Consider the following 26,838-nt stretch of genomic DNA (forward strand, 5'->3'; position numbering starts at 1 on the left):
TTCTGCGCTGACAGGATTCTCTTGGGATCTCTCTCTCTCTGCCCCTCCCCTGCTTGTGCTCTGTCTAATTAATTAATTAATTACACAAAACAAAACAAAAACAAAAACACCCAAACTGAGATCATGAGTCCAATGCTTAACTGACGGAGCAACCCAGGCACCCCAGTGAAGTAACTTCTTAAATAAATTTTAACAATTTACACTTCAATTCTATTCAGATTCTAGTCTATCTCTTGGGTGAAGACAACACTGCTAGTTCCTCTTCTCTGCTCAGTTATAAAAGACCTGATCTTTGCTCTCCCAAAGAAAGTAAGCTCTACCTCTGGTTAAATCTCCTGAAGTCAATGAAGAAAACGAATTCCAGTTTTACGATCGGAGTTTACGATGAAAACAAAATGATAGCCTATGAGCACAGATCTGAGGCAGGCTTCTCCTGAAACCAGGAAGATGATACCCAGGGAAAACTTAGTCCATCTGTAATAAACCAGATCAACTTCAAGCCCTTGTTCCTCTCAGATCATCAAAGAAGTGTCTGCTTGTGAAGGCTATAAATTTCTTCTGACCATCTAGCGATTGTTTTAAAAACTATTTTTAGGGGCGCCTGGGTGGCGCAGTCGGTTAAGCGTCCGACTTCAGCCAGGTCACGATCTCGCGGTCCGTGAGTTCGAGCCCCGCGTCGGGCTCTGGGCTGATGGCTCGGAGCCTGGAGCCTGTTTCCGATTCTGTGTCTCCCTCTCTCTCTGCCCCTCCCCCGTTCGTGCTCTGTCTCTCTCTGTCCCAAAAATAAATAAACGTTGAAAAAAAAAAAAATTTAAAAAAAAAAATAAAAAAATAAAAAAAAAAAAAAAAAACTATTTTTAATGTTTATTTAGTTTTTGAGACAGAGTATGAGCGGGGGGGGGGGGGGGGGGAGGAGGCAGAGACAGAGGGAGACACAGAATCTGAAGCAGGCTCCAGGCTCTGAGTTGTCAGCACAGAGCCCGATGTGGGGCTTGAAATCACAGACTGCAAGATCATGACCCGAGATGAAGTCAGACCCTCAACTGGTTGAGCCACCCAGGTGCCCCTGACCATCTAGTGATTTTTAAACATTTAACACTTCCAGCATGGAATTTACTGTTGAAATTCCATCAAGCCATCCAAATTACTTTGAACAGTGATGACTGTCCTTTAAAAAAATTCTTTTTAATGTTTATTTTTGAGAGAGAGAGAGAGCGAGCGAGCGCGTGCACACAAACCAGGGAAGTGCAGAAAGAGGAGACACAGAATCCGAAGCAAGATCCAGGCTCTGAGCTATCAGTATAGACCTCGATGTGGGGCTTGAACTCATGAGCCATGAGATCATGACCTGAGCCAAAGTCGGATGCTTAATTGACTGAACCACCCAAGTGCCCCTATGACTGTTGTTTTAAATCTAATTTTAAAAGGTTTACTGTCAAATGAAATGCTTTTTATTATACCTCAATTTAATTTTTTTTTTTTTTAGAGTGAGAAACAAGTGTGAGCAGGGGAGCAGGGAGAGGGGGAAAGGCAGAAGGGGGTGTGGGAGGGAGGTAGGGGGAGAAAGAGAGAAAATCCCAAGCAGGCTCCACATTCATTCGGAGCCTGACGCAGGACTCAATCCCACAACCCTGGAAGAGGCACCACCCAGGCACCCCAACTTTTTTCTGAGATAGAACACATCTTCCCATTTATTTAAAAAAAGAAAAAGGAAACATTTTAGCATAAATTAAGCATCAGAAATAAGATCATAATTATATGTATCATGGAAAACATGGATGGCTATGAAAGCAAAAAAAAAAAAGTGAGGACATGCAAAAAAGGGAATACAGAGTTGACAGGACCATACTTTTGCCATTCAACTATCTCGAGGCACTTGTGAAAAGAGAAATGGAATTGGAGATACGGAAAGTAAAGAAAGTTGAGAGGCAAAGACAGACTTTTGGCTCTACTACATCTTGAGGGGAGAAAGCTCTCAACTGGCCAAGGAATGTGTTGAATGAGTTAGTCCCTTAGTAACTTCTTAAGACTATACATGCTTCTCAACATGGTTGTGTTTCTGCCTTTTCTGGTTCCTTCTCTGTCATTCCCCAGGCTAATCTTTGCATACAGGAAAGAGAGGCATGAAGAAAGCCACATAACTCTTGGAAAGAAGATATCCAAAAGAAAATTTTTGTTTAAATTACAAAGAACCTTTGGTTACAATACTTTGGCATTAGAAACAAAAGGCTGAAATTACATTACCTTGCCATCATTATAAAGGTTTGGATTGAATCGCACGCTATGACCACCAGTTGTCTCTAGATTCACAAGAGGGGGTGAACTGGGATAATCTTGAGGAAAATATACATCAAATTCAAAGCAGCCATTTGCATAAGGGGTGTCCGCTGGACCGGTTATCAGAACCTAATAAGCATACACAAACACAGAGGTCTCTGTTACTATTCCCAACCATTGTTTGCTATTTAGAAAAACACAATCCAACATGAAATAAGAACAACCTTCTTACATCCTATAGACAGAATCTATCTCTACCAGAATGTGTTAAAAATGAGGTTAAAGTTAAAAATAACAACATGAGTGGAAATGGGTTTAGATTAGGATTAAGGTTTTTTAGTTTTGGTGAAAACAGGCTATTAAAAGATGCCTTATTGGCAGGAAAGCTTACCTAAATATCAAATACCTTTTAATATTAAGTTACTATTTTCCTGAGAGCTTTCCTTCATATTTTCTATAGTATTTAAAGATTTGAGATTTTAGGGGCGCCTGGGTGGCGCAGTCGGTTAAGCGTCCGACTTCAGCCAGATCATGATCTCGCGGTCCGGGAGTTCGAGCCCCGCATCAGGCTCTGGGCTGATGGCTCGGAGCCTGGAGCCTGTTTCCGATTCTGTGTCTCCCTCTCTCTCTGCCCCTCCCCCGTTCATGCTCTGTCTCTCTCTGTCCCAAAAATAAATAAACGTTGAAAAAAAAAAAAATTTAAAGATTTGAGATTTTAGGTATATTCATTATCACATCCAAAAGGTATGGAGGTAATTTTCTGCAATATATCTTCAGATAGGTTAATCTCTTAAGAAATAACTTAGTTTTAAATATTTTTCTCTGGAATAATAAGACAAATAGATAACAAGAAAAGTTCTCATGTAATAACTTATGATAAAAAGGTTTTGAGAGAACAACAGGTGTTCCCTGTAGGGTTACTGGTAGTTCAAAAAATAGCAGAGAACCCAACCCTGACTGTCAGAATTATTTAATGAATTTTGTTTAAGTCAATCAATAGATACTAATTGTGCAAGGCCTGTGCGGCAAAGTCTCTGATCCTGAAAAGCTGTTTGTGGAAGAAAGTGATCGAGTCTCAATCTGTGACAACTCCGATTTAAGGTTTGGAGCTCCATGTTGGGATTTAAAAAAAAATTTTTTTTTTTTAATGTTTATTTATTTTTGAGACAGAGAGAGACAGAGCATGAACGGGGGAGGGGCAGAGAGAGAGGGAGACACAGAATTGGAAGCAGGCTCCAGGCTCTGAGCCATCAGCCCAGAGTCCCACGCGGGGCTCGAACTCATGGACCGTGAGATCGTGACCTGAGCTGAAGTCGGACGCTTAACCGACTGAGCCACCCAGGCGCCCCCATGTTGGGATTTTTAAATTTAGGTACAGCATAATGTTTTCCAGAGACAAAGTCACAAGTCTGAACTTATGTGGTCTATTTAGTGATACAATACTTCCCGAGGCAATCCTTCTGTAATTGGCTATTGTTTGTAACAAGGGACAGGTTAAGAGTGTGCTCAAAGAGGCAAAGCCTATGAGATTTTTACTGAAAATTTATCCAAAAGAGCAAAATAAAAAAGTAATAAGCAAGCAAAAAAACAAAAACAAAAACGCTCCTCAAATCAATGTGTTGATAGTTACAGGTGTGTATCTAAGGAAGACAGACTATGATACCACGAATTAAATGACAAATGTAAAGAAAGGTTCCCCATCATGTCCCTCCCCGGCAGGTGTCAAATCTTTATAATTTTCTTGCTGCAGCAATCACGTAGAATTTAAAGCCAGATAACCACAATGGTAAAGCATAAAGGTGCAGTTATTTATTATTGTACTATCATTACTTAATTCACAGATCTTAAGTAATTAAGTCAGTCTTAGGTAATTAAGTAACTGCATGAATTTCCTAGAAAAGAAAAAAAAAGAATAATTTCTGAAGAATGATACTATAAAACATGAAGGAAATATCTTGGATGACAAGGAAGAAGTCCTATGATTTTTTCCTACCAACCAACATAAAATCCTGTGATACTCAGCTCTTAAAACTACAGGCTGTATATGGCCTTTACTCAAGGCAGGCATTTTGGTACTTTCTTCTAAACTGTTATTTTGAAGAGCTGTCCCATACACATACTCTAACACTAAAAAAAAGGACTCCTTTCAATGATGTCCAAAATGACCAACAGGATTATTTAATTTATTAAAATTCATGCTACTTCTACTGCTCTGTATAGTCACTATCTGAACAATATAGACAACTATATACATAATGGCGTTAGCCAGAAATAGAGAAAACACAGTTGTTTTTCTACCTTCATGATGTCAAGTCGCTCCTCATCACAGCGCACAAACACACTCGAAGAGGACGAAAGAGGCAGTGAGGTTGACAGCGTAACAGCCTCCTGGGCCAGGCGGCGGGCTCTGGCTGCACTGTTTGCGTCATTTGCATTTTTCACCTGAGACATGTAGTGGTAATTTACTTTAAAACCCAATTTCCCATCTTCATCCTCAGAAACCATCTCAAATGTATCTAAAAGAAAAAGAAGAAAAAAAAAACACTGAAAAAAAAAGAAAAAGAACTAGAATGGAGTAGTGTTATAACGACAAGGATCACAAATAAATCACTAGCCCTTCATCCAAAACAGAGAGGACCAAAGGCAGAGCACAAGGAACACAGTCAATGGCATTGTAATAGTGTTGTATGGTGAAAGATGGCAACTACACTGTGGTGAGCACAGCATAATGCACAAAAATCATGAATTGCTATGTTGTACACCTGAAACTAATGTAACACTATGTGTCAATATACTAAAATAAAATTTTTTAAGCCCCACAAAATGGAGAGGACCATGAAAAATTAGCAAGCTATACATGTTTATGTCACAACTACTGTTCGGTGGATGGATTATGTAATGGAGCAAAATGAAGAAATTATTATTATTTTTTAAGATTTTATTTTTAAGTAATCTCTATATCCAAAGTGGGGCTCGAATTTACAACCCTGAGATTAAGAGTCACATATGCTCTGCCGACTGAGCCAGCCAGGAATCCCAGGAAATGATTTTTTAATCTATATAATGTGGACACACTGATAGACTGTATCAAGCTGCTATGACAATGTAAAGCAGAAAAAGCAATTTATTCTTAAAATGTGTGGTGTATAATTTTTGCCACAATAATTCAAAATACTAAATGCCAAGAACTATTATTATATTTCATTTTTTTAAAACCAGAATAGGTCTTTATATATTTGCACTGACTTTGGAGTTGGAAAATGAAGTCCCAGACTGAGGTCTACTCTTGCATTACTTTTGGAATTTAAGTTAATGCAATAAAGGAAGATTATTAGGGTAATGTTCTAAGTACTCTGAGAAAATACAACTAATGGGCTAATTCTTAACCATTTATTCAGGCAGATTTAGAAAAGAGTTGAAGTTATTCTTTACTTATAAACTCTGTACACACAGAAAGAAAAAAAAATGGATTTGAATTTTATCTCCAGTTCAGATTATTCTACCCTAACCAATGGGTTACAAAAGATTTATATAAATTTCAACACTACATCAAAACCATGTACTAGGGCAAATACTGTCAATTAGAAGCAACAATAACTTCTGATCTTATGTTCATATAATTCTAAATATACAGAAAAACTAATGCTATTATTATAATTAGCATTAATGCACTAAATTTCACCAAGAGCTTACTAAGTGCAAGGTTCTAGGCTAGTTTATATGGATTAAATGGTAAATCGGAAATGAAATCTTCAAGACTTCAAGTAGCTTATAATCTAGAAAAAGGGGGAAGACCTATGAAGAGTCACAGGTCTGTGTATTCCATATGTTTAAAAGAGGAGTGCCACAATCTTTATTTAACAAATCTTTCAGAGAGAAAAATAAACTTTTGGTGCATCTCTTGTAGAAACTATCACCAATTCTATGCGAGTAGAATCTAATTTAAGAAGAAATGTTGAAAGCTGACTTTACCACACAGTACATATACTACATCTCAGCAAGACTGCTAACTACTTCCTGTCAGTGAAGTTGTAAACTGGAGTTATTTCATCTGCCCAATTTCGCCTTTCACATACTACAGAGATAAATTTCTGTATAAATTTGAATTTTATAAACAGCAATCCACCAGAAACAAACATGAGCCGATTCCCAAGACTGGAGGAAAATTTTCTATCCTATAGCTACCTATAAGAGAACAGGATCTACTAATACCAAAACTTTATTAAAATATTCAAAGATAATGACCAGTTGCTAAAAACGTACATAGTTTGACTCAACAAATCCTCTTCTATTAATTTATCCTGAGGAAATAATCATAAATGTATATAAATATTTATAACAATGATATGGCCACTGAGATGTTGCAAAGGTTATTGAAAAACTGGACGGGCACCTAGGTGGTTCAGTCTCAGTCTGTTGAGTATCTGACTCTTGGTTTTGACTCAAGTCATGATCTCATGGTTTGTGAGTTTGAGCCCTGCTTATAGCACAGAGCCCAGCTGGGATTCTTTCTCTCCTTCTCTCTCTACCCCTCCCCTACTCATGCATGCATGCACTCATTCTCTCTCTCTCTCAAAATAAATAAGTAAACTTAAACAACTTGAAGGACCAGTTATTGGTTAAATGACAGTATGTTACATGATGGAATATTAGGCAGTCAATAAATATCAAATTGTAGAAGAATCATGATATTAAAAGTACTTGATATAAAAGGTAGAAAATATAGTTTATTCCAAAAAGCTCAACAGAAAACATGCATTTTTTTTGGTGAATGATTCTAAAAGTCACTGGGTAGTAAAACTTAATGATGTTTAAAGTCATATCCAACTTGGAGAGTTTATGATTTTACGTGGTACGAGAGAAGTCTCCTGGCTCTGACATAAGGACTCTGAATTTCTTAATTACAGGTAATAATTTAAATCAGAATTTCCTATACATACAGAAGCATAAGGCATTCATATTGATAAAATGAAACTTTTTGAATGGAAAGAACTAAAGAACATATAGAGATGGAATGTATCTAAATACTTTCAACTACATGCACATTACAGATGCTTTAAAAAGACATTAAAACATATTTGGGTCTGAACCAGTAAGTAAATTCAAACCTAAAGTTCAATAAAATATTTAACTCCCACACACACACACAATCACATTTCAGGAAACTTCCTTCTTAGAATCCTAGAACAGACTCGTTATTTTCCTAATAGAAGCTTGATGGTTTAAAATACTTTCAAAAATTCTTTGACACCCTCTTCAAAAGGTAGAAATTAATTCCCCATTCCTTGAACATGGGCTAGACTTAGTGATTTGCTTCTAACGATAAAGCAGAAGTAATGTTTACAACTTTTAAGACTAAGTCATAAAAGGCAGTTTGGCTTCCTGTCTGCTTGCTCTCTATGAGAAGCCAGACACAATGCATGAAGACACTCAAAAAGTCCTATGGAGAGGCCCACATGGCAAGGAGCTAAGGCCTCCTGTCAACAACCACGTGGGGGAGATCAAAAGCACAGCCCCCAGAGCCAGTCAAGATTTCACATGACGAAGCTCCAGCCAACATCTTGATGGCCACATTTATAAGAGAGTCTAAGCCAGAAACAGTGAGCTGAACCATTCCTGAATTCCTGACCCATGGAGATTGTGAAATAATAAAGGTTTTAAACACCTTAAGTTTTGAGAGTAATTTTTAGTGCAACAATAAATATGGAATAATTTGATAAAATACTATAGAAACTAATCGGAGTCCAAAAAGATATAAACTTATGTATATTAAGTAACACTTAATCAAATTCACATAAACCAAGTTCAAGTATTTGCTTTAAATAACCACAAAAAGGAATTTCCAATAAAATGCTTCTTCAGGGGGTCTGGGTAGCTCAGATGGTTAAGAGTTTGACCACTGATTTCAGCTCAGGTCATGATCTCACGGTCATGACTCCCACTCATTCTCTCCCGGTCTCTCTCTCTCTCTCTCAAAATAAATAAATAAACTTAAAATAATGCTTCTTCAGAAGTATTGTTTAAAAACAAACAAAGGGGCACCTGGGTGGCTCAGTCAGTTAAGTATCCAACTCTTGGTTTTGGCCTGGGTCATGATCTACCAGTTTTTGAGTTCAATCCCAGCATTGGGCTCTGTGCTGACAGAGCAGAGGCTGCTTGGGATTCTCTCTCTCTCCCTTACTCTCTGCCCCTCCCCTACACATGCACGCTTTCTCTCCCTCAAAATAAATAAACATTAAAAAAATTATTAAAAACAAACATGTTAACAGAATAAAGGAACAGATTAGATTGTCAAAATTAGTGAGGCCAAAGGCTGTAGTATCATTAGAAGCTAACGAGACCCCTAATTAAAGTATACAAAGAAGAAACCTACTCGGAAAAGATTATGGAATAATTTCTAAGAGAAATAAAAATGATATTGTACAATATTAGAACACAAATGATAGTTTCATTCCATGGTATCTTTTCAGGATTAATATACTAATAAGTAACAATGGGAGAGAAAGAACAATCACTTCTAAAAGATTTCTAAAAAGCCCACACCAGCTTTTCAGTGATAAACTCAAGTTATATAAAAAATTAATCTATGTAAATTTTAACCCACCAGAAAGAATGTTTTTCCAAGTAAAAGGAAACCAAATCTTGGTTAGAAGAATCACCTCTTCTCTCTTCCCAACCCTATTCTTGACACCTCCCACTCCAGGCTAACAGTCTAAACACTGAACAGGAGATTAATGTTTGCAAATTATATGCCCCCCAAAAGACCAAAAATATTGAATAAAAATTCAAAATAAAATGAAGAACCTATAAAAATTAGACTAAATCTGGTTATATCCAAAGCCTCTGTCAATGACTAAAGATCAGTAAATCCAAAGTTCAGCAGTAACAGCAAATCATATGTTTTATTTTTTAATATTTATTTATTTTTGACAGAAAGAGAGACAGAGCACAAGTGAGGGAGGGGCAGAGAGCGAGGGAGACAAAGAATCTGAAGCAGGCTCCAGGCTCTGAGCCCAAAGCGGGGCTCGAACTCACGATCCGTGAGATCATGACCTGAGCCGAAGTCAGACGCTTAACCGACTGAGCCACCCATGCGCCCCCATATGTGGTTTATAAAATGCTACTTAAAATCTTAAGGGGTGCCTGGATGACAGTCCGTTAAGCGTCTGACTCTTGGTTTTGGCTCAGGTCATGATCTCAAGGTTCAAGGAATAGAGCACTGGGCTCTGCACTCATTGTGGAGCCTGCTTGGGACTCTCCCTCTCTCTGCCCTCCCCTGCTTGTACTCTCTCTCAAAAATAAATAAACATTAAAAAAAGTCTTAGAAAAAAAGAGATTTAAACTCTTAAAATATCATGACCATGGACCACTTTTTCTTCCTTCTTGTATACTCCCACCAAGTATCAGTGCTGTATCTAATGGCATGAGTGGGAAGCAACCAAATGATGTCCTCTGGCAAATCTACCAGGATCATACTAAAAAGGTCTTAGTTTTTGCAGGATTTATTTTTAACCTACTCAGGTTTTCAATGGCTCCCCAACAAAGTTACTGTCCACTTGAGGTTCAAAATTCTGTTCCATTCCATTCTATTCCACTCCACTCTGGAATTCTATTCCAGAAGTAAGACATTAAACGTTTCAGTAGACATGCATTGGTACCTAGTTGGGGCAACTCACAGACTAAATTTCATTCAGAATCAAAGCACAATTAGACAGCCAATAAAGAAGCAGAGAAAGTTTCTTTATGCTTTTGAATCTGGAGGAGGAGGGAAAGAAACAGGTTGTCACAAAGTGAAAAAAGTACACAGAAGTGTGAAGCTACAGACAAACCCATCTAATACCTGGGTTTTGCCTCAAGGCTACCCATAGTTACCTTCAACTGTACGCAGACAAACCTGAGTAGAGATATGTATCAATCATTTCATCTTAACACAGTGCTACTGACAACTCCTGACATATTTCCAGTCTACTTCAGTTGTTTTATTCTACACAATATAGTGAATTTAGTTTCAAAAAAGATTTGCAACAATATACATTAATCAAACTGTAACTATAAAGGCTTTCATTTGAGAGATTTGAAAAATGAAGTCTACTTAAAATCTGAGAGTACTTTTCCTAGTTGTGACAGTGAATGTGGCTACAAGGATCATACTGGTGGTGTGGCTTTTCCTGATGATTCTGATTATTCCTTTATATGACACCTCTCTGAGGAAGAGGTGGTCATGATATTTTAAGAGTTTAAATCTCTTTTTTTCTAAGACTTTTTTTAATGTTTATTTATTTTTGAGAGAGAGTACAAATTCATGTTCTATTTGTATAACAGTATTTGTTCTTGGTGTCTTGTAACTTTAAGAGTACAGCAGACAATATTTTTGTTCCTTTGGTAATCATTTATAGTTATTAATATAGTATTGAATGAACCTGACATTTATTACATTTTCCTGAATTAAGCGTTTATTAAACAAAATGGTCACAACCTATCAGTGGCTGGCACAATTATCCAAAACCAAAACTGTTACATTTTTTCTGAACAACAGTATATACATGTCATCTCAATTCTTCCAATCTTAAGATAATGAACAAAAGCAGGGGCGCCTGGGTGGCTCAGTCGGTTGAGCATCCGACTTCGGCTCAGGTCATGACCTCACGGCTCGTGAGTTCGAGCCCCGCATCGGGCTCTGTGCTGACAGCTCAGAGCCTGGAGCCTGCTTCAGATTCTATATCTCCCTCCCTCTCTATCCCTCCCCTGCTCATGCTCTCTCTCTCAAATTCAATAAACATTAAATTAAAAAAAATTTTTTTTAAAAAGATGATGAAACAAAAGCTGCCTGAGTGCTTTATCATTTTCAAATCATTTTCATATATATTACTACTGTACGTGATTTTTACTGCAAACCTGGGAAGTAAGGTAGAGCAAAAGCTAAATGATTTCCACTGAAGTTTCAAAGACAGTATGTCAAAAGTTTATGTATTTTTACACTTGCTTTAGTGTTCCTTTTCATATAGTCAAAGTCTTTTGACTGGGTCTCAAGGTTGGAAAAGAGGCACAGATAATAACAGTTACTAATGGTCACCAAAATTTGGAATTCTAGTGTTTATTTATAGACTAACACCTTATGAGGGAGACTGGTAGGATCTTTTCACCAGTCTTTACTTGTCAAGAGTTTCAGAATAGAAAAGGATACAAGTGGACTTTACAAAACTATTATTTTCCAAAGGCAAATCTCATGGAATTCTAAAATGTTAAGAGTAACAGACTTAGTTCAAAGTGCCAGGTCTTAGCTTTCTTCTGGCCAGCAAATACAGAAATGAGTGGTCTTAAAGAAAACTACTTTCTGCCCCCCCCCCCGTTTTTGACATTTGACTTTATTTTTTCCCCTAGGTTTCTACTGAATCATGATTTCCAAATACAACTATAAATACAGATATAAATTTAGAGATGAAAAGATGATCAAATGTTTGCATGTATACATGGTGTGTGTGCACGCACGCGCGCACACACACACACACACACACAGACACACACAGAGGATATGAAGAATTCATGGTACAAACAACTTTTAAAATCTTTCATTTACTAGAACACATTTTAATAGCACTATTACACAATATGAAACGAGACCTGAAGAAATGAAGGTTAAAATTTCAACTTACCAAACTGTAATTTCTTCATAACAGCCACATATTTTTCTTCAAGCGATTTCAATACTGATAAAGGTTTGGGTTTCATAGCCACCTTCTTTGAACATTCACCTAGTTTTTTTTCTGTTATTTAATATTTCAAGATAAATAATATAAGCATACATTTTAAAAGATCAAAACAAAAACAGTTTCTACAGTTCAAAGTTCGAATTCTAAAAAATTAACAAACTCTTCACAATTATCTTCCTGGTGTATCAGTTTAAGTATAAGAGATTTTTATGTCATAAACATAACTAATAGGGCTAAAACCCTTATCAACTTTAAAGTTTATGTTCTTAAATTCTGTAAAATTAGTTTGACCCAATCAGGCAAGACAGCAGACGTAAAACAATAGATAATACACTGCTAAGACATGAAAATGCTAATTTAAACTGAATTCTCACAACCAGTCTAAATGTACTCTTTCCTATCCAGTACAATGGCATTTTTCAATTTCACAACTACCAACAGGAAGAAGAGAAGTTCATGACATGTCTGTCTGCCTGCTCAATCTAGTGTGAGTGATCATACAAAGAAGAGGTAAGTATTTCAAAATTAGAGACTATTCACGATTAACTTGAAAGCGTGGCAACAAAATTTTTAGGTAAATGAGCTTGCTTGCAAAGCATTAACACAGAGAAAAGAGAGAGGTAGTTTTCAGAAGTAAATGAAACATCTCTGGGTCAAAAGAAAAGCAGCAAGGACAGTTCTGTACCTTGATTTGCCTGCCGTAAACTGGTAGTGGCTGCATGCACAATCTCAGCAGTCTTCTGGATGTCCGGTACCAACAGTGTAAGTCCTTCTGGTTCTTGATCAGATGCATCTGGTTTTACTCCTGTTTTAACATTTTCCCTTTTAGATCTGAATTTTTTTTTTTTCATATGGGAAGAAATGCAAGGAAAATTAAGACTTTAGGATTGAAAAACAAGTACCTCTGTTAAGTCACAGTGGTTAAAAATCAAAATGATAGTGTGTATTTCATTTGAAATACATATGATATATAGCAGAAGTAGTTTAAGTTAGACTCATTGTTTTGAAGCCACAGAATAATGCCTAGCATAATAAGTAAAGCTTTGGATTGGTTTTCCCTTCAAATATGATCAATCTAAATAAAAAATGAACACTGTAGAAACACCCAGATACTCGATATGTCCTTGGATCCACACTTTTAAAAACGTACTTGTAGTACAGTAATTACAAATACCTGGAAGTAGAAGAAATCATTTTCATTATCTAAAAGGGACAGAGGTCTATCCTCTGTCTTCTAAGATTTGGGAATCAAAGAACCATATGTATACTTTTTTACTGTAATACTATTTGTATTTCACTCAGAGTAAGTATATTCTTTCCCAAGGGGAGAATTAAAAGATATATTCTGGAGTAAAAACGAAGGTTTATTACTAGGTATCTTAATGCAATGTGCTTTTATACATCATAACTTTATATTTAAACAGTAAGTTTTAGGGCATAATCATTTTAGAGGCATTCTCTATCCAGGGTCTAAAATGTACCCAATCTTGTATCAAATTCTGTATCATTAACAGGATGTACTACAACAATGTCTCTGTGTATAAGGCATCAAAATATTTCTTTAAATTTTCTAGGTGAATACAGTAGAGTTTTATTGTAAGAGTCACTGAAATTAGTAAGTGAATATCAATATCCTTTTTTGTATTTCAACTCTCAGCACATATTTTTCACTTAATAATCATCATACTATTGCTTAGATACTAAAAACTTACACTTTTGTTAATTCATTAAATAGATAATACAAACTGAAAACACATATAAATAAAGGTGTTTAAAATATTCATGCTATACCATCACTTATTCTTCTAGCTGTATACCTACCAACAAAAGGACTTGGCAACTGTATTACAACTGTATTTCACAAAGTGAGCATGGAGACTTAGATGAGCTACAAAAAGACTAGCAGAAGGTAGAAGAGTCCTTAACAAAATAATATTGTTAGCTATGTATAAACGAACTATTCTTCAGCACAAAGACAAAAATCTGCTCAGAAGCAATTCAGTGCTTACACTTGAGGGAGCTGTTAAGAGGTAAACGAAGAAGGGCCACTCAGGTGGCTAGCAAGGGTAACCATATATAGCATTATGCGTGAGTTCTGAACTGATTTCTGCAGTGTGTGAAAAAACTAGTACCCACAGGTATTTTTAACTAGAAGGTATATAGTTGCCTCACCTGGCAAGATGGCTCAACTCAATGTGTCACTGGGTTACTGTCTGAGGTTACCACTGAGGTATAAGAAATCACATAGAATGCATGGCCAACTTGGTGGATGTTATACTGTACCTCATTTCAGTCATCAATTTCTGCACAGGTACATGTATATGAACATGAATGTTTGCATGTATATGTAAGGAGACTATAGTGAATGAATGTTGTAAGACTGAAATATCAGGCATTTTAAGTGCTGGAATCAAATAAGATATTGTCTTTTAAAAAGCTATGAAATAAAGTGGAGACTATTGCTTAATAGTATCTGATACTTTTCTTAATAAAGATGTAATGCTGGACAAGCTCAAACAGATTCTCAACTTCTGCATTTATCAACAGCTATTCACAATCAGTGTCAAACACTGAGAATCAAGAAAAGTGCAATAAGCTGTTTGACTTTCTGAATTTAGAAGGACTCCCCGCCAATTGTAAATGATTCTCCCTCTGATACCAGGGCTTAAAAAAATCTTAATAGGATCACTGACCGTAACAGGAAAACAACGGTAAGTAGTTTGAAAAACAAAAACAAAAACAAAAACAGAAGAGCTACGGTTATAGCCACAATAAAATAAAGATGGTTTCCTAAAATCTGTCATCAAACAGTTGATCCACTGGACGCTCAATGAAGATTTCATTTAAGAAACACATCTTGCGAAGCAGAGAAGAAAAGATATGAAGTGAAGTGCGTTTTTCCAGAATTAAGGTGTTTTCTCCTTGAAGAAACAAGAGTGTCTGGCATGGAGAGTAAAGTGCACAACACAAGTGAGAGCAAGTCAGCCTTGGAGAGAGGACTCATCCTAAACTCCAAGCCCTATTCATGGATACCGATTTCCTAAATCCAGTTTTTAAAAGATGATTAGTAGGAGAAATTCCTATTATTAAAGTAGTCCAAACAGTCAGGATGGTAAATTTCATATATATGTATATATATATATTTTGGACCACAAAATTTTAAAAAGATGCTAAAAAAGTGCAAAAATACACAAAAGTTAAAAAAATATGTTGATACCAAAGGTGTGAAAGAAATGATTTTATGCATCTCCTATCGAAGATAATGGTTAACTCATAAAGCAGTTATCTTTTAGAGCTTTACACCAGGTTCAAATGAGAAATTTTTACATGAACAACCTTGACAAAAACAGACAGGAGAAAAAGGGATAATGTCCAAAAGGTGAGAGTACTTCAAATCTACAAAGAACACACACTCCCTGCCTAATGATGACCACAACTAGTCATTGTCTGATATCCAACTACAGCCAGTAGTCTCTTTCCTATAAAAGTTGCAGGTTACTGTCAACCCATATGTAGGCCCAGCTCATGAAAAAAGGCCATACCTTCGCTCACATCCTGAAGTCTGTGGGAAAAGCTATTTGAGTTCAAGGCACCTAGCTGGAAGTAGGTCTCTGAGACTGACAATGGATCCAACATGGTAAAAGCAATCAGCGACGGCCGCTACCATGGTATCCGCTGCTTTGTGCATACGTTGAATCTGGTTGTGATCACTGCCCTGAAGAAATACGAGGAATCAACTGAAGTTTCTACTATTGCACAGAATTATCTGCAAACATTTTCCACTATGCTGTGAATTCCAACTAAACGGCTAACAAATTAAGCAAATTTTGGCTCTCTGACATGTAATTTGAACTAGGATGTGAGCAAAATGGGTAAATCTTTCTTGTAAAAACAAAAGAAAAAAATTCCCATAATTCAATATTCAGTTACAGTGCCCTACCTCTGCTAACACTGTCACCCAAAATAAGTTGGATTTTTGTAAGACTAAATGCAAAATATCAGAATTATGTTATTTTATGATCTATAAACCGAAAATAGCTTAATATAGCTATTTTCTTGGTAGAACACAAAGAAAGATCACCTCCATTCCCTGTACTCCTAATTCTAAAGTCAAAACAGTTGAAATAAACATTTAAAAAGTACAGCCATGTTGAACAAGTAATCTGGAGACAACATGCTGAAATATCCAGATTCCAGAACTATTAAGAACTAGCATCTTAGAGAAAGATTCTAAAACTGTAAGCAAGTGAAACTTCTACATTTCTCTGTAAACCAATGCATCATATAATATTCCACAGTTCTAAAGCTCTTTGTCAGGGATAAAGTCTAAAATGAATTAAGATTAAAAGTAAGCAGTGAGATTTAGAAAATACATTACTGTGGAGAACTATTTGCTTCTAATTATCTCCAGAAAACATGAAAATTCTTGAAATGCACCAGTAAATGGAGCAAAGACCTCTGTAAGATGAATGCTTTTCATTATTAGTTTAAACCTTAATTTTTAATTCTGATTCCCTTTTTTTATTTAAACTCTTTCCAAACGGAAGTGTCCGTTTTAGTTTTCAATAGGATTTAAAATTGAAAACATAATCTCCATTGTCTTCGGAAGCATAAATGAGCACTATAGAAGGAAATATTCAAACAGAGGGTCCGATAAGCCTTTTAAAAATAAACCCTTGATTTCTAGATTAGATAAAAATATAACTTCTAGGTCAGATTAAACATCACAGGACAAAATGAAGGTACTGTGTGCTGTTGTGGAATGGAGTTGCCACAAATAATACGCTTTACCAAGGGATAATCCAACTGAGGCAAATAAAAGATGGTAAAATAAACATTGGCATCATTGTCTCCATCACCGAGTAAAAGGTTGATGAACTATGAAACTCGTTCAAGGTCATCAAAAACAGAAACTTAAAAAAAAAAATGTAGGTATGATTATAACAAATGCTTCTTGGTTATGAAACCAGGCCTCTTTCATTTTGTAGGTGTTAGAAGCAGAGGAAAAACAGGAGAAACTACGAAATGTTTTTCCAACAGAAACAAAGGTAGGAGGGCTAGAAATGAAATTCTCTGGTAACTAACTGAAGCCCTAGAGAAACTAGCCTAAGGCTGTTAAAATGAGAGTGACAGAAAATACGCCTCTGAAAAAGAGGTCAATTAATCTTATTGCTTAGTTAGATAAAAAGGAATTGGGTATTTCTACAAGAGAATTAAATTATTTTCATTTTATTAAAAAAATTATTTTTAATGTTTAATTTAGTTTTGAGAGAGAGAGAGACAGAGAGACGTAATGTGAGCAGGCGAGTGGCAGAGAGAGAGGGAGACACAGAATCCCAAGCAGGCTCCAGGCTCTGAGCTGTCAGCACAGAACCCGACACAGGGCTCGAACTCACAGATGGCAAGATCATGACCTGAGTCAAAGTCGAATGCTCAACCAACTGAGCCACCCAGGTGCCCTATTTATTTTTAAAAGTTTATTTATTTTACTTTGGGGGGGTGGCGGGGGTTGGGGGGAGGGAGTGTGAGCAGGGAGGAGGGGAGAGTGTGAGCAGGGGAAGGGGCAGAGAAAGAGAGAGGGAGGGAGAGAGAAACAGAGAGAGAGAATGAATCCTAAGCAGGCTCTATGTTGTCAGTACAGAGCCTGACATGGGCCTCATGAACCGTGAGATCATGACCTGAGCTGAAATCAAGAGTCAGATGCTTAACCTACTAAGCCACCCAGGTGCCGCAGAATTCAGTTATTTCTAAAATATGATGAACTTTCTTATACCAGAAGATGCTTCGAAATAGCTAAGGGAAATGGAAATAAAAGATGTTTGCTTTAATGCTGTTAAAGAGAAGTTCAAATCCAGAACGCGTCATACTCAATACAGACATTTGTGATGCATCCTTATTAGCAATTCAGATTATTTGACTGACAGCAAGTCCCTCTTCCAAATTTTTGGTCAAACTGTCAATTACTAAATATACTAAATAGGATTATTTGCCTACTAGAGTCCAGTAGGAAAAGTCTGCATAGAAGATGAAAGATAAAATGAATGGTCTTCACCCCTGCTCCAAGGAAGCTATGAAGTGTCACACTGATTCAAAAGTGAAACCAAACTACTATGGCTTACTCTGACTTTGTTTTGAGAGAAAAGGTTGGAATAGCCAGCAGAAACTGAATTTCACCAGGACTGATATGTAAAAGCTGAAGGGGTCACATCTTCACAGTGTGACTATGTTGTGGGCAAAAGAATGAATTTTCACACTAGACAATTATATTTCAAATGGAAATGATTATATATGTATGTGTGTGTATATAAAAGTTTATATATATATATACACACACAAAAGTTTAAAGTATTATGTTATGTTACCTGTGCCACAGATCCCTTCATTAACAAGATGAGTTGCTTTCAAGTTCTCTCATGTTTAAGTCTAAAATAAAATGTTGATCAATAAGTGGCCATAAATGGGAGGGGGAATGTTTCTGCTTATTTTTCAAATATCAACTATTGCTACACAAGTTCTTTAACTATCCCTTGACAAGAGAGTTAAAGATATCAGAAATGTAAGGTATACAAAGATATCAATAACATTCAGGAGACAGAAAATAATAGAGTGTGTGGAGGATGGGGAGAGGCTTCTTTCATCACACAGAGAAAACAATTTTATCACCTATGCCCTGCCCTAATCTATGCAAGTGGATACCAAATCAGATTGAAAAGACAGTAGAGGAAAAACACACACAGTGGTAATTAAGAAAATACCAGAGAAATGCTTTTCATAAATTCTTTATTATTTTTTTTCCAGACAGAGCACAATTGGGAGAGAGCACAATTGGGGGAGAGCGGCAGAGGGAGAAAGAGAATTCAAAACAAGTTCCATGCTCAGTGTGGAGCCAAAGGCTGGGCTCAATCCCGTGACCCTGAGATCACGACCTGAGCCAAAATCGAGAGGTGGCACACTCCACCCAGCCGCCCCCTGCTTTTTATTAATTCTTTTGACCAAGAAAAACATCAAATGGGTAATGCTGACTCACTCTTCATTTAAGTGGTAAGTATACAAAGTTGCTCTCTGCTCATGTACGAGAGAGACCAAAAAACAGTGAGGCTTAGGTTTACTTTAGCAATGTAGTAATTACTACTTAGGCACAACACAAATGTTATCATATCTAAGGTAATATGCTGCCTTTTAAGAGCCTATCATGACTTGAAAATTCTTCAGGTAATGAAAAAAGGTCAGTAAAAGGAAATTATCAGAAAAACTCTGTAGAATTTGCATTATTGTATATACTTTTATAATTACTAAAAGCAAAATTTTTAATTAGAAAAACAATTTTACTTCACTATCAACATTAAAAAAATATATATATCCTAAATATCTAAAACCAGCTCAGAAAAAAGTCCACCTCTCCAATTTCTAATTATTCACTGATGCACAAACTGAATTGTTCTTTGGAAGTTAGGTTTAACTTAGTGGATAAATATATTTGGGAGTTATCACAGCTTTGCCACAAAGTATCAGAGAACCTGGAACAAACCAAAGTATTTTTGGACCTTGTTTTCCTCATTTATAAAAAGAAATATCTGAACTACCTTAAGTCTAGACAGTCCCCTTATAGCTCTAAAACCTACAGATAATATGGAACAGGTTATTTGTTAGGATGTGCCCTGAAGGATTTGTTATAAACTAAACCTTGTTAGCAAGACACTTCAAATGCAGCAATTCACAGTGCTTGAAATTGCATCTGGGATAAAGACCATGGAAACTGTCCTGAAACATAAAGCTCATATAATGTAATTTGATAAGGAATAATCATTTTATATTGTTATGTTATGCTACTGAGATAGAAATATTAAGTCAACTTATAATTTTTTACAGTTTTTTTGTTAGTCATTAAAAAAAATATTTTTTTTAAAAAGTAGACTGCACACCTAGCACGGAGTGTATCACAGGGCTTTAACTCACAACCCTGAGATAAATATCTGAGCTGAGATCAAGAGTCAGACACTTAACCGAATGGGCCACCCAGGCACCCCTTAAAAATTAAAAAAAAAAATTTTTTTCTTTTAAGCAGGCTCCACGCCCAATGCGTAGTATGCTCCAGTGACTGTGTCAGCAAGGCACACTGTTAATCACTTAAATAATAGAATAAGGTGTATTTTGGCATTTGATCAATGTGTTCTCAAGAAACAGCTAAGCCTCAAGTATAGCCATTATACAAGCATGAAGCCTAAGTGATAACTGAACTATTTTGGTAAGATACAGTAACAGTGGTCTATCTGGAGTAAGGGTCAATCGACTTGTCTTTCTTCATATAAATTTATTGAAAACATTTTTTAATATTTATTTACCTTTGAGAGAGAGACAGAGCATGAGAGGGGGAGGGGCAGAGGGGGAGACACAGAATCTGAAGCAGGCTCCAGGCTCTGAGCTGTCAGCACAGAGCCTGACACGGGACTTGAACTCACGAACCATGATCATGACCTGAGCTGAAGTCAGAGGTTAACTGACTGAGCCACCCAGGCACCCCTAAAAAATTTTGTTTTTAATAATGAACAACATAGGCATCAGGAGACGGGGAGCAATGTCCAGATTTATAACCTATTAGTAAGTTTTTAATGTTAAACTCTTAAGCAGTAGTTTCATTCTCTTTCAAACAACGGTAAGAAATATTTTCTTGCCTACTGCATACAGCAGGGGAAACTAATAAATACACATTTAAAAACTTCTGAAACTGTATACACTCCACAGAAGCTAAAGTTCTATTACTTCTTTATATTTTTATATGACTACATGCTACTCTAAATTTATTAAAACTTAATCAATTATTTAAAGCAGTTTGGATAATTCTCAAGAAACAAAAAAGGAAATCAATGAAAGCACAGAGGCTGTAACACAAATACTATACTAAGCAAAAATACTTCAAACTGGCAGAACAAAAGGAATACAATCAATCTGACAGTTATGAAAATTCACTTTCACCAGATTCCCATCTTTTATAATTGGTATAAAATTGAGTGGTAGTGACTTTGGACTTATACATCAATGAGTATCTAATCACAGACTGTCTTTGGCACGTGGGTAACATTGCTTACACCTTGTATATACATCTTTGGCCCTCTACTTTTGACACACTCTGTCATTCTCAATGCACTTCCTCTCCATCTCTCTCTCTCTCTCGCTCTCTCTCGGTCCCTAGGGAACTATTTCTTCCCACTGCTTGTAGGCCTAAAAATTAAAAGTATTAACCACAAAAATCATTAAATCATTAAACTGAAGAAAAAAGCTAGAAATTAAGACGTTGTGTAGAAAATAAATGAGAAGCCAGTAAACTTTTTCTGCGTTAGGCCAAAAAGAAAAAGGGTTTTCTGAGAAATGGAATGTTTATGGTAATGAAAAATTTTAACCATCACGAAGGGAGTTAATTCCACTTAGAGTGTTAATCTTGTGTGGATGAATATTCAACTTTTTGCTCTTCACAGGTGCCTAGTATATCACAGGACCAAGTAAAGGAAATGGAGCTCTTTATCACTTTTGAAATCCTTTGTTCTATTGAAGTGATGACTAAAGTGGCTTTTGAATAATGTCTCTGAAATAAAGTAATAAACTCTATTATTGAGGCAAAATTAAATAGCACCAATATTTACAGTTTAACCATTTCCCCGTTTTCACTGAAATTATAAAAAGTTTCAAATGAACAAGAAAAAAACTACACAATTTCCTAATGGTAGCATCATGAAACGCTCCAATATTGTTTAGGTTTTAAGTAATAAATAATGGAAGAAAATGACCTAAGTAGAAAATTGTATTACATAACTTACAGGCACAGTTGAAGTGTGCTTTAAAATTGCTACAGAACTAATGTACAAAACATGTCATCTATGTTTCATTTATTTTGAAAGAGAGAGAGAGAGAGTGCACATAGAAGTGTGAGCAGGAGAGGAAGGAAGGGCAGGTGTGGGGTGGGGGTGCGGGGTGAGAATCCCAAGCAGGCTCCCAGTTGTGAGCACAGAGGCGACGTGGGGCTCCATCTCAAAAAAATCTCAAGAATCATGAGATCATGATCTGAGCCAAAATCAAGAGTTGGATCTTAACTGAATGAGCCACCCAGGTGCCCCTATATCATCTATATTTAAAAAAAATCAATTTCTGAAAAAATCCTGATACCTAATTACCTTTAATCTTGTCTATTTCAGACAAAAGCAGGAAAGTGTTGAATGTAAAATTCTCTATTTTGAAGTGATACACTTTGGCCATTCTTTTGTGCTTCCTAATCCCTGATTTATCTTAATCTAAAAGCTTACTAAAAATCAGTCTACAACAATATTAATCAGTTTGTCTATGTTAACCATTAGACTCAAATTAACCCTATGCAGTTATTATAAACTGTGAATCTTGAAAGGACGGGTTAGGAAAGGAGGTAAGTAATAAAAATATAGAATCATGAATAAAAGAATACTAGAATATTATCATCTTTAGGAAGCTCTTAATGCAAACTGTACAGTCAATATTTAACAACTGCCTAAGGAATGTCAACTTCAAGCCAGGAAAGAGGAATGCAGTAAGCTAGAAGTACATTCATTCCCCGAGTGGTGCTCTGGTTTCACTAAATATCAATCCCACCAGTCATCAAACTATCCTCACCTACAAGAGATCATTGTTTTAATTCAGGTATAATTATAATCAAAGGAAATTTGAAACATGCCTCAGAGTCTATTACTTTAAAAATTAAGATTCAGAAGCTACTTTTCAGATATATGTATGTGTGTGCATTGATATATACATGCATATATAATTATATCTCACATATAATAACAACAGCTCAGTAATTACAGAACTAGTAGGCGTAAAAGGCATTCCCACGGTGTCGTGCCACTGTGCCAACAACTCAAGTTCCTCCTCTAAGCAGTCACTCTTACTCGAGCCTTTGGGTACAGAGAAAGTGGGTAATGCAAATCCGATCAGATCTCTGAAATCCTTTCAGTAGCTCATCACCACATTTAAGAGCAAGTAACTGTAAATACACCCCTCTTCACCTTCTAGCTCCTGCTTTCATCTCTAGTTTCATCTCCCACGCATATACCATACCTAATCACACCAAATTTCTTCAGGTTTCCCTGAACATGTGATACTTTCTTTCACTGCTAACATTATTCCCAGTTTGGTATAGCAGGCCACTGCACACTTCATTTAGCTAATTCCTACTTACTCCTAAATATAATCACAAATTTCTATTGCACAAATTAGGTAAATGATGTGCCTTTTCAGTTTCTTAACAGTATCTTTCTGTTTCCTCTTACAGAAGGGTTCAAAGTGTGGGTGGGGGAGAGTCGGCTCACCTATATCATCTCCTTCACTCTTTGAATTTTGAGATCAAAATCAGTTGGGACAGAATAATCTCAGTCAGGTTATTCCCGGCAGGAGAATAACTTCCTTTCAGTACTGGGGCAAAACATTCTCATTTCTCTCATCCACAAAAGAGAGATAAAAATTGTAAATATATACAGAAGAAATAATTTTAATGAAAATCATTACATGTAACCACGATCATCATCTAGGGACCTGCAGAGTGCACAGCAAATCTATTTTTTCTTTATTTAAGATAAACAAATGGTCACATATAAATGATACAAATTTCATTCGAAGGGGAAAAACTGCACTCCCTTTGTGTATGCTTGGTTTAAAAAAAGTAACATATGAGAAGTTAACAAGACATAACGAGGGAAAAATGAGGAAATAAAGTATATAAATAAAATATATAAACATAATAAGTACTTGCTTTAACTTAAAAAAAAAAAAACCATACTAAAAAGATGTACTTTATTCATCCTTACATTTTTTATTGAGAGCAGAGACAAAAAGAACATAAACATTTTCTGAGCGGAGGTACACCTACACATTATTTTTAAAGTCACAGCTCCGGGGCGCCTGGTGGCGCAGTCGGTTAAGCGTCCGACTTCAGCCAGGTCACAATCTCGCGGTCCGTGAGTTCGAGCCCCGCGTCAGGCTCTGGGCTGATGGCTCAGAGCCTGGAGCCTGTTTCCGATTCTGTGTCTCCCTCTCTCTCTGCCCCTCCCCCGTTCATGCTCTGTCTCTCTCTGTCCCAAATAAATAAATAAACGTTGAAAAAAAAAATTAAAAAAAAAAAAATAAAGTCACAGCTCCAAACCCTGATAATGCCACAAAACATATACTAAAAGTGATCAATGAACAGAACATATTTGCCTTGACCATTGTTTTCTCAAAAGTATCCTGGTTAAAAAAAAAAAAAAAAAAAAAATGCAGTTGGGATCAAGTAGGCAGGTGGGGAGAAGGGAAGTTTTATACTTTCAAACAGTGTTAAAATTGAACTTAGCCAATTTCTGTGGGTATAAACTCTTTAAGGAAACTGGACAATTCTGCTCACTTTATTAGAGTTCTATCATTACGAAAATATAAAAAGAAATACATCTTAGGTCTTGACAGTCTGGAAGAGAATAGATTTTACCCTCTCTGTGTGAAGTGGAAAATGAATTCTCAATGTACCAAACCTCAAAAGGCAAGTAGGGATGTTATAACATGTATGTCTTTGATGGTTTCTTTTTCTAACAGAGGCTGTAAAATATAACAGATATCATGAACAATCTTGACTAAGAAGAATACTCAAATCCTAAGGTAAAAGTCACTAGCATTGTTTCTACATTACTAAAGCAGAGCTATTAAAAATAGCTATTGCAGAGTCACCATAAAGATAAAACAACATAAATAAAATGAGCTCTGAACAGTCATTATGATCTTTTACATACATGTTTTGGTGACAGAAAATTTAGAGTGTGAAGTACCATTTTTTTCTTACTGAAGAAGGAAGGAAAGAATTTGAAGAATAATTTTTTTTTTCCAGTAGGAAAAGCAGAAAACCAAAGCTCCAGTCAAATGACACTTGTTATTATCTATCTGAAATTAAATTTTTACAGTGAATCATGAATACAGTTTATACAGAAGTCAAGTTTACTTTTAAAAAATTATACTGCGTATGTTATGGAGGCAGGAAATATATTAACTTAGGAAAAGCAACAAAAAGGCTACTCTAGGCATACTAATTCCAATCACTGCATCTTCTGTAATTACCTTAGAACTCAATACACTGTAACTTCATTTTTGCAGGATCCAACAGAAATTATAGCTTAAGGAAATACATAATATAGAGTTGTCCATATTTTAATGGTCTTATTTTCACATTTAGACTGTCATAAATTTGTTATTATTTTTAATGAAAGTGATAATTATAACTACATTCCTAATCTTTATGCAATTTTTTCATCTAAGAAATAGAATACTCCTGGGAAAAAAACACTCCATTTCATAAAAAATTTCAATACATCTCAAAACACAAAAACATGAGAAACAGAAACACAGGGCAAGATCCCTCTAAAAAAACACAGGGCAAGATTCCCCCTAAAAATACTCAAAAGCTCTGCATATTTTATATTAAATGCTTTGTCAAGAACTGTATGTTTATTGTACAATAAGGAACAGAGATGACCAGGGTAGAGATGGGATGATCAATCAGAAGTTTCTCAATGAGACATTAGCTCAATTAGAAAATTAGACCTTCAGTTCAATTATGACATGACACCTTGTTTAGGTAATTATACCAGCTGCCTAGATTACCAGTTAGATTTCTGACACGATGAAGGTTGGGACCAAACATAATGTTCTCTTTTCTACAACAGAAACTATCTCACTATCAAAGAAAATATACCTTTACATTGTCCTTCCCTGGTGAAAGAGTAGTATGAACCTACAGCTCTTTTGTTTCCACCAACTGGCTCTTCTTTAATCTTTTGTCCAAATTATGATTTTTACTGCCTGGTAGTGAGCCACTAGCTTTAAAAGTGATAGTGACAATACAATAAATGAACAGTCAGGATTATCTCAGCAGCTGACTCCTCCCTGAAAAAATTATTCTTCCAGTGACCAAATCTCTACCATTGCTTGACGTCTGTGTTTCTCAAATTTATTATCTTAAAAAAATACGTGAGAATAGGTAGAATATATTGTAAAGATGGTAAAGAACATTAATTGACTCAAAAGACCACTGACAAAAGAATAAACTCCCATTTGCAGTATAAATGCTCTAAAAACCAGAATTTGGCCATCTACGTAAAACGGATAACCACTGAACAGATTCTGCTAAGAGAAAGAAAAAGGTTTGCCAGGTAACTTAAAAAGAGTTTTTGTTTTCAGAACTCATCATCTGAATCTAATGAGGTATAAACTTAAGCCAAACATTCATTACATAATTAAATTTACCAAGAAGATAAATACTAACTTTATTATAACTTCGAGAAATAAATACTGAATCTTCTCACTTCTAAAAAAAGATTATAGCATGAATTATAGCATGTATCACAATGAAATAGGAGTAATCCATAAATCCAACAATTCTGTTTCTATGAATCTACTGTGTGGAGATTTCTACAAGCCTCAAAAGACGTATGTCTGAGTTCATAAAATGAAAAAAGCCCAAATGTCCACTAACAGATGGTTAAGTAAAACATAGCATCTCTATGCTACGCATAATTGGTAGTATTAAAAACAATGTCAGCCCAAATGTATTTACAGACACTGAAAGGTGTCTTTGTCCTCAATATGGACTAAAACTAGCATCCATCTGTATAATCAGTACAATATGACAGAATTTAAGAAAAACTCTATACCTAAAGCCCTAAGACTGCACAAGCAGATGTCTGATAAGCCAATGTAAATAAATGTTTCTGAGTGTAGGATTTGGTGGATACTTTTTCTTTGTAGTTTTATATCTTGCTTGTGTGCATATGTGTTTAATCAGCACATGTCATTTAAGAAAACCCACAAAGTT

The 26,838-nt window shown here is 35.9% G+C and overlaps 1 protein-coding gene across 1 annotated transcript in view; it reads right to left on the reverse strand.

Annotated features, from left to right (window-relative positions):
* BIRC6 (baculoviral IAP repeat containing 6) overlaps nucleotides 1-26,838 on the reverse strand; it is a 226,416-nt gene that overhangs the window by 13,895 nt on the left and 185,683 nt on the right. Inside the window, 4 exon segments of the mRNA XM_032592785.1 lie at nucleotides 2,245-2,406; nucleotides 4,576-4,793; nucleotides 11,931-12,041; nucleotides 12,673-12,818. Coding sequence (XP_032448676.1) covers nucleotides 2,245-2,406; nucleotides 4,576-4,793; nucleotides 11,931-12,041; nucleotides 12,673-12,818 — 637 coding nt within the window.

Source organism: Lynx canadensis, chromosome A3 (genome assembly GCF_007474595.2).
Source record: "Lynx canadensis isolate LIC74 chromosome A3, mLynCan4.pri.v2, whole genome shotgun sequence".
In the NCBI taxonomy this organism is placed as follows: domain Eukaryota; kingdom Metazoa; phylum Chordata; class Mammalia; order Carnivora; family Felidae; genus Lynx; species Lynx canadensis.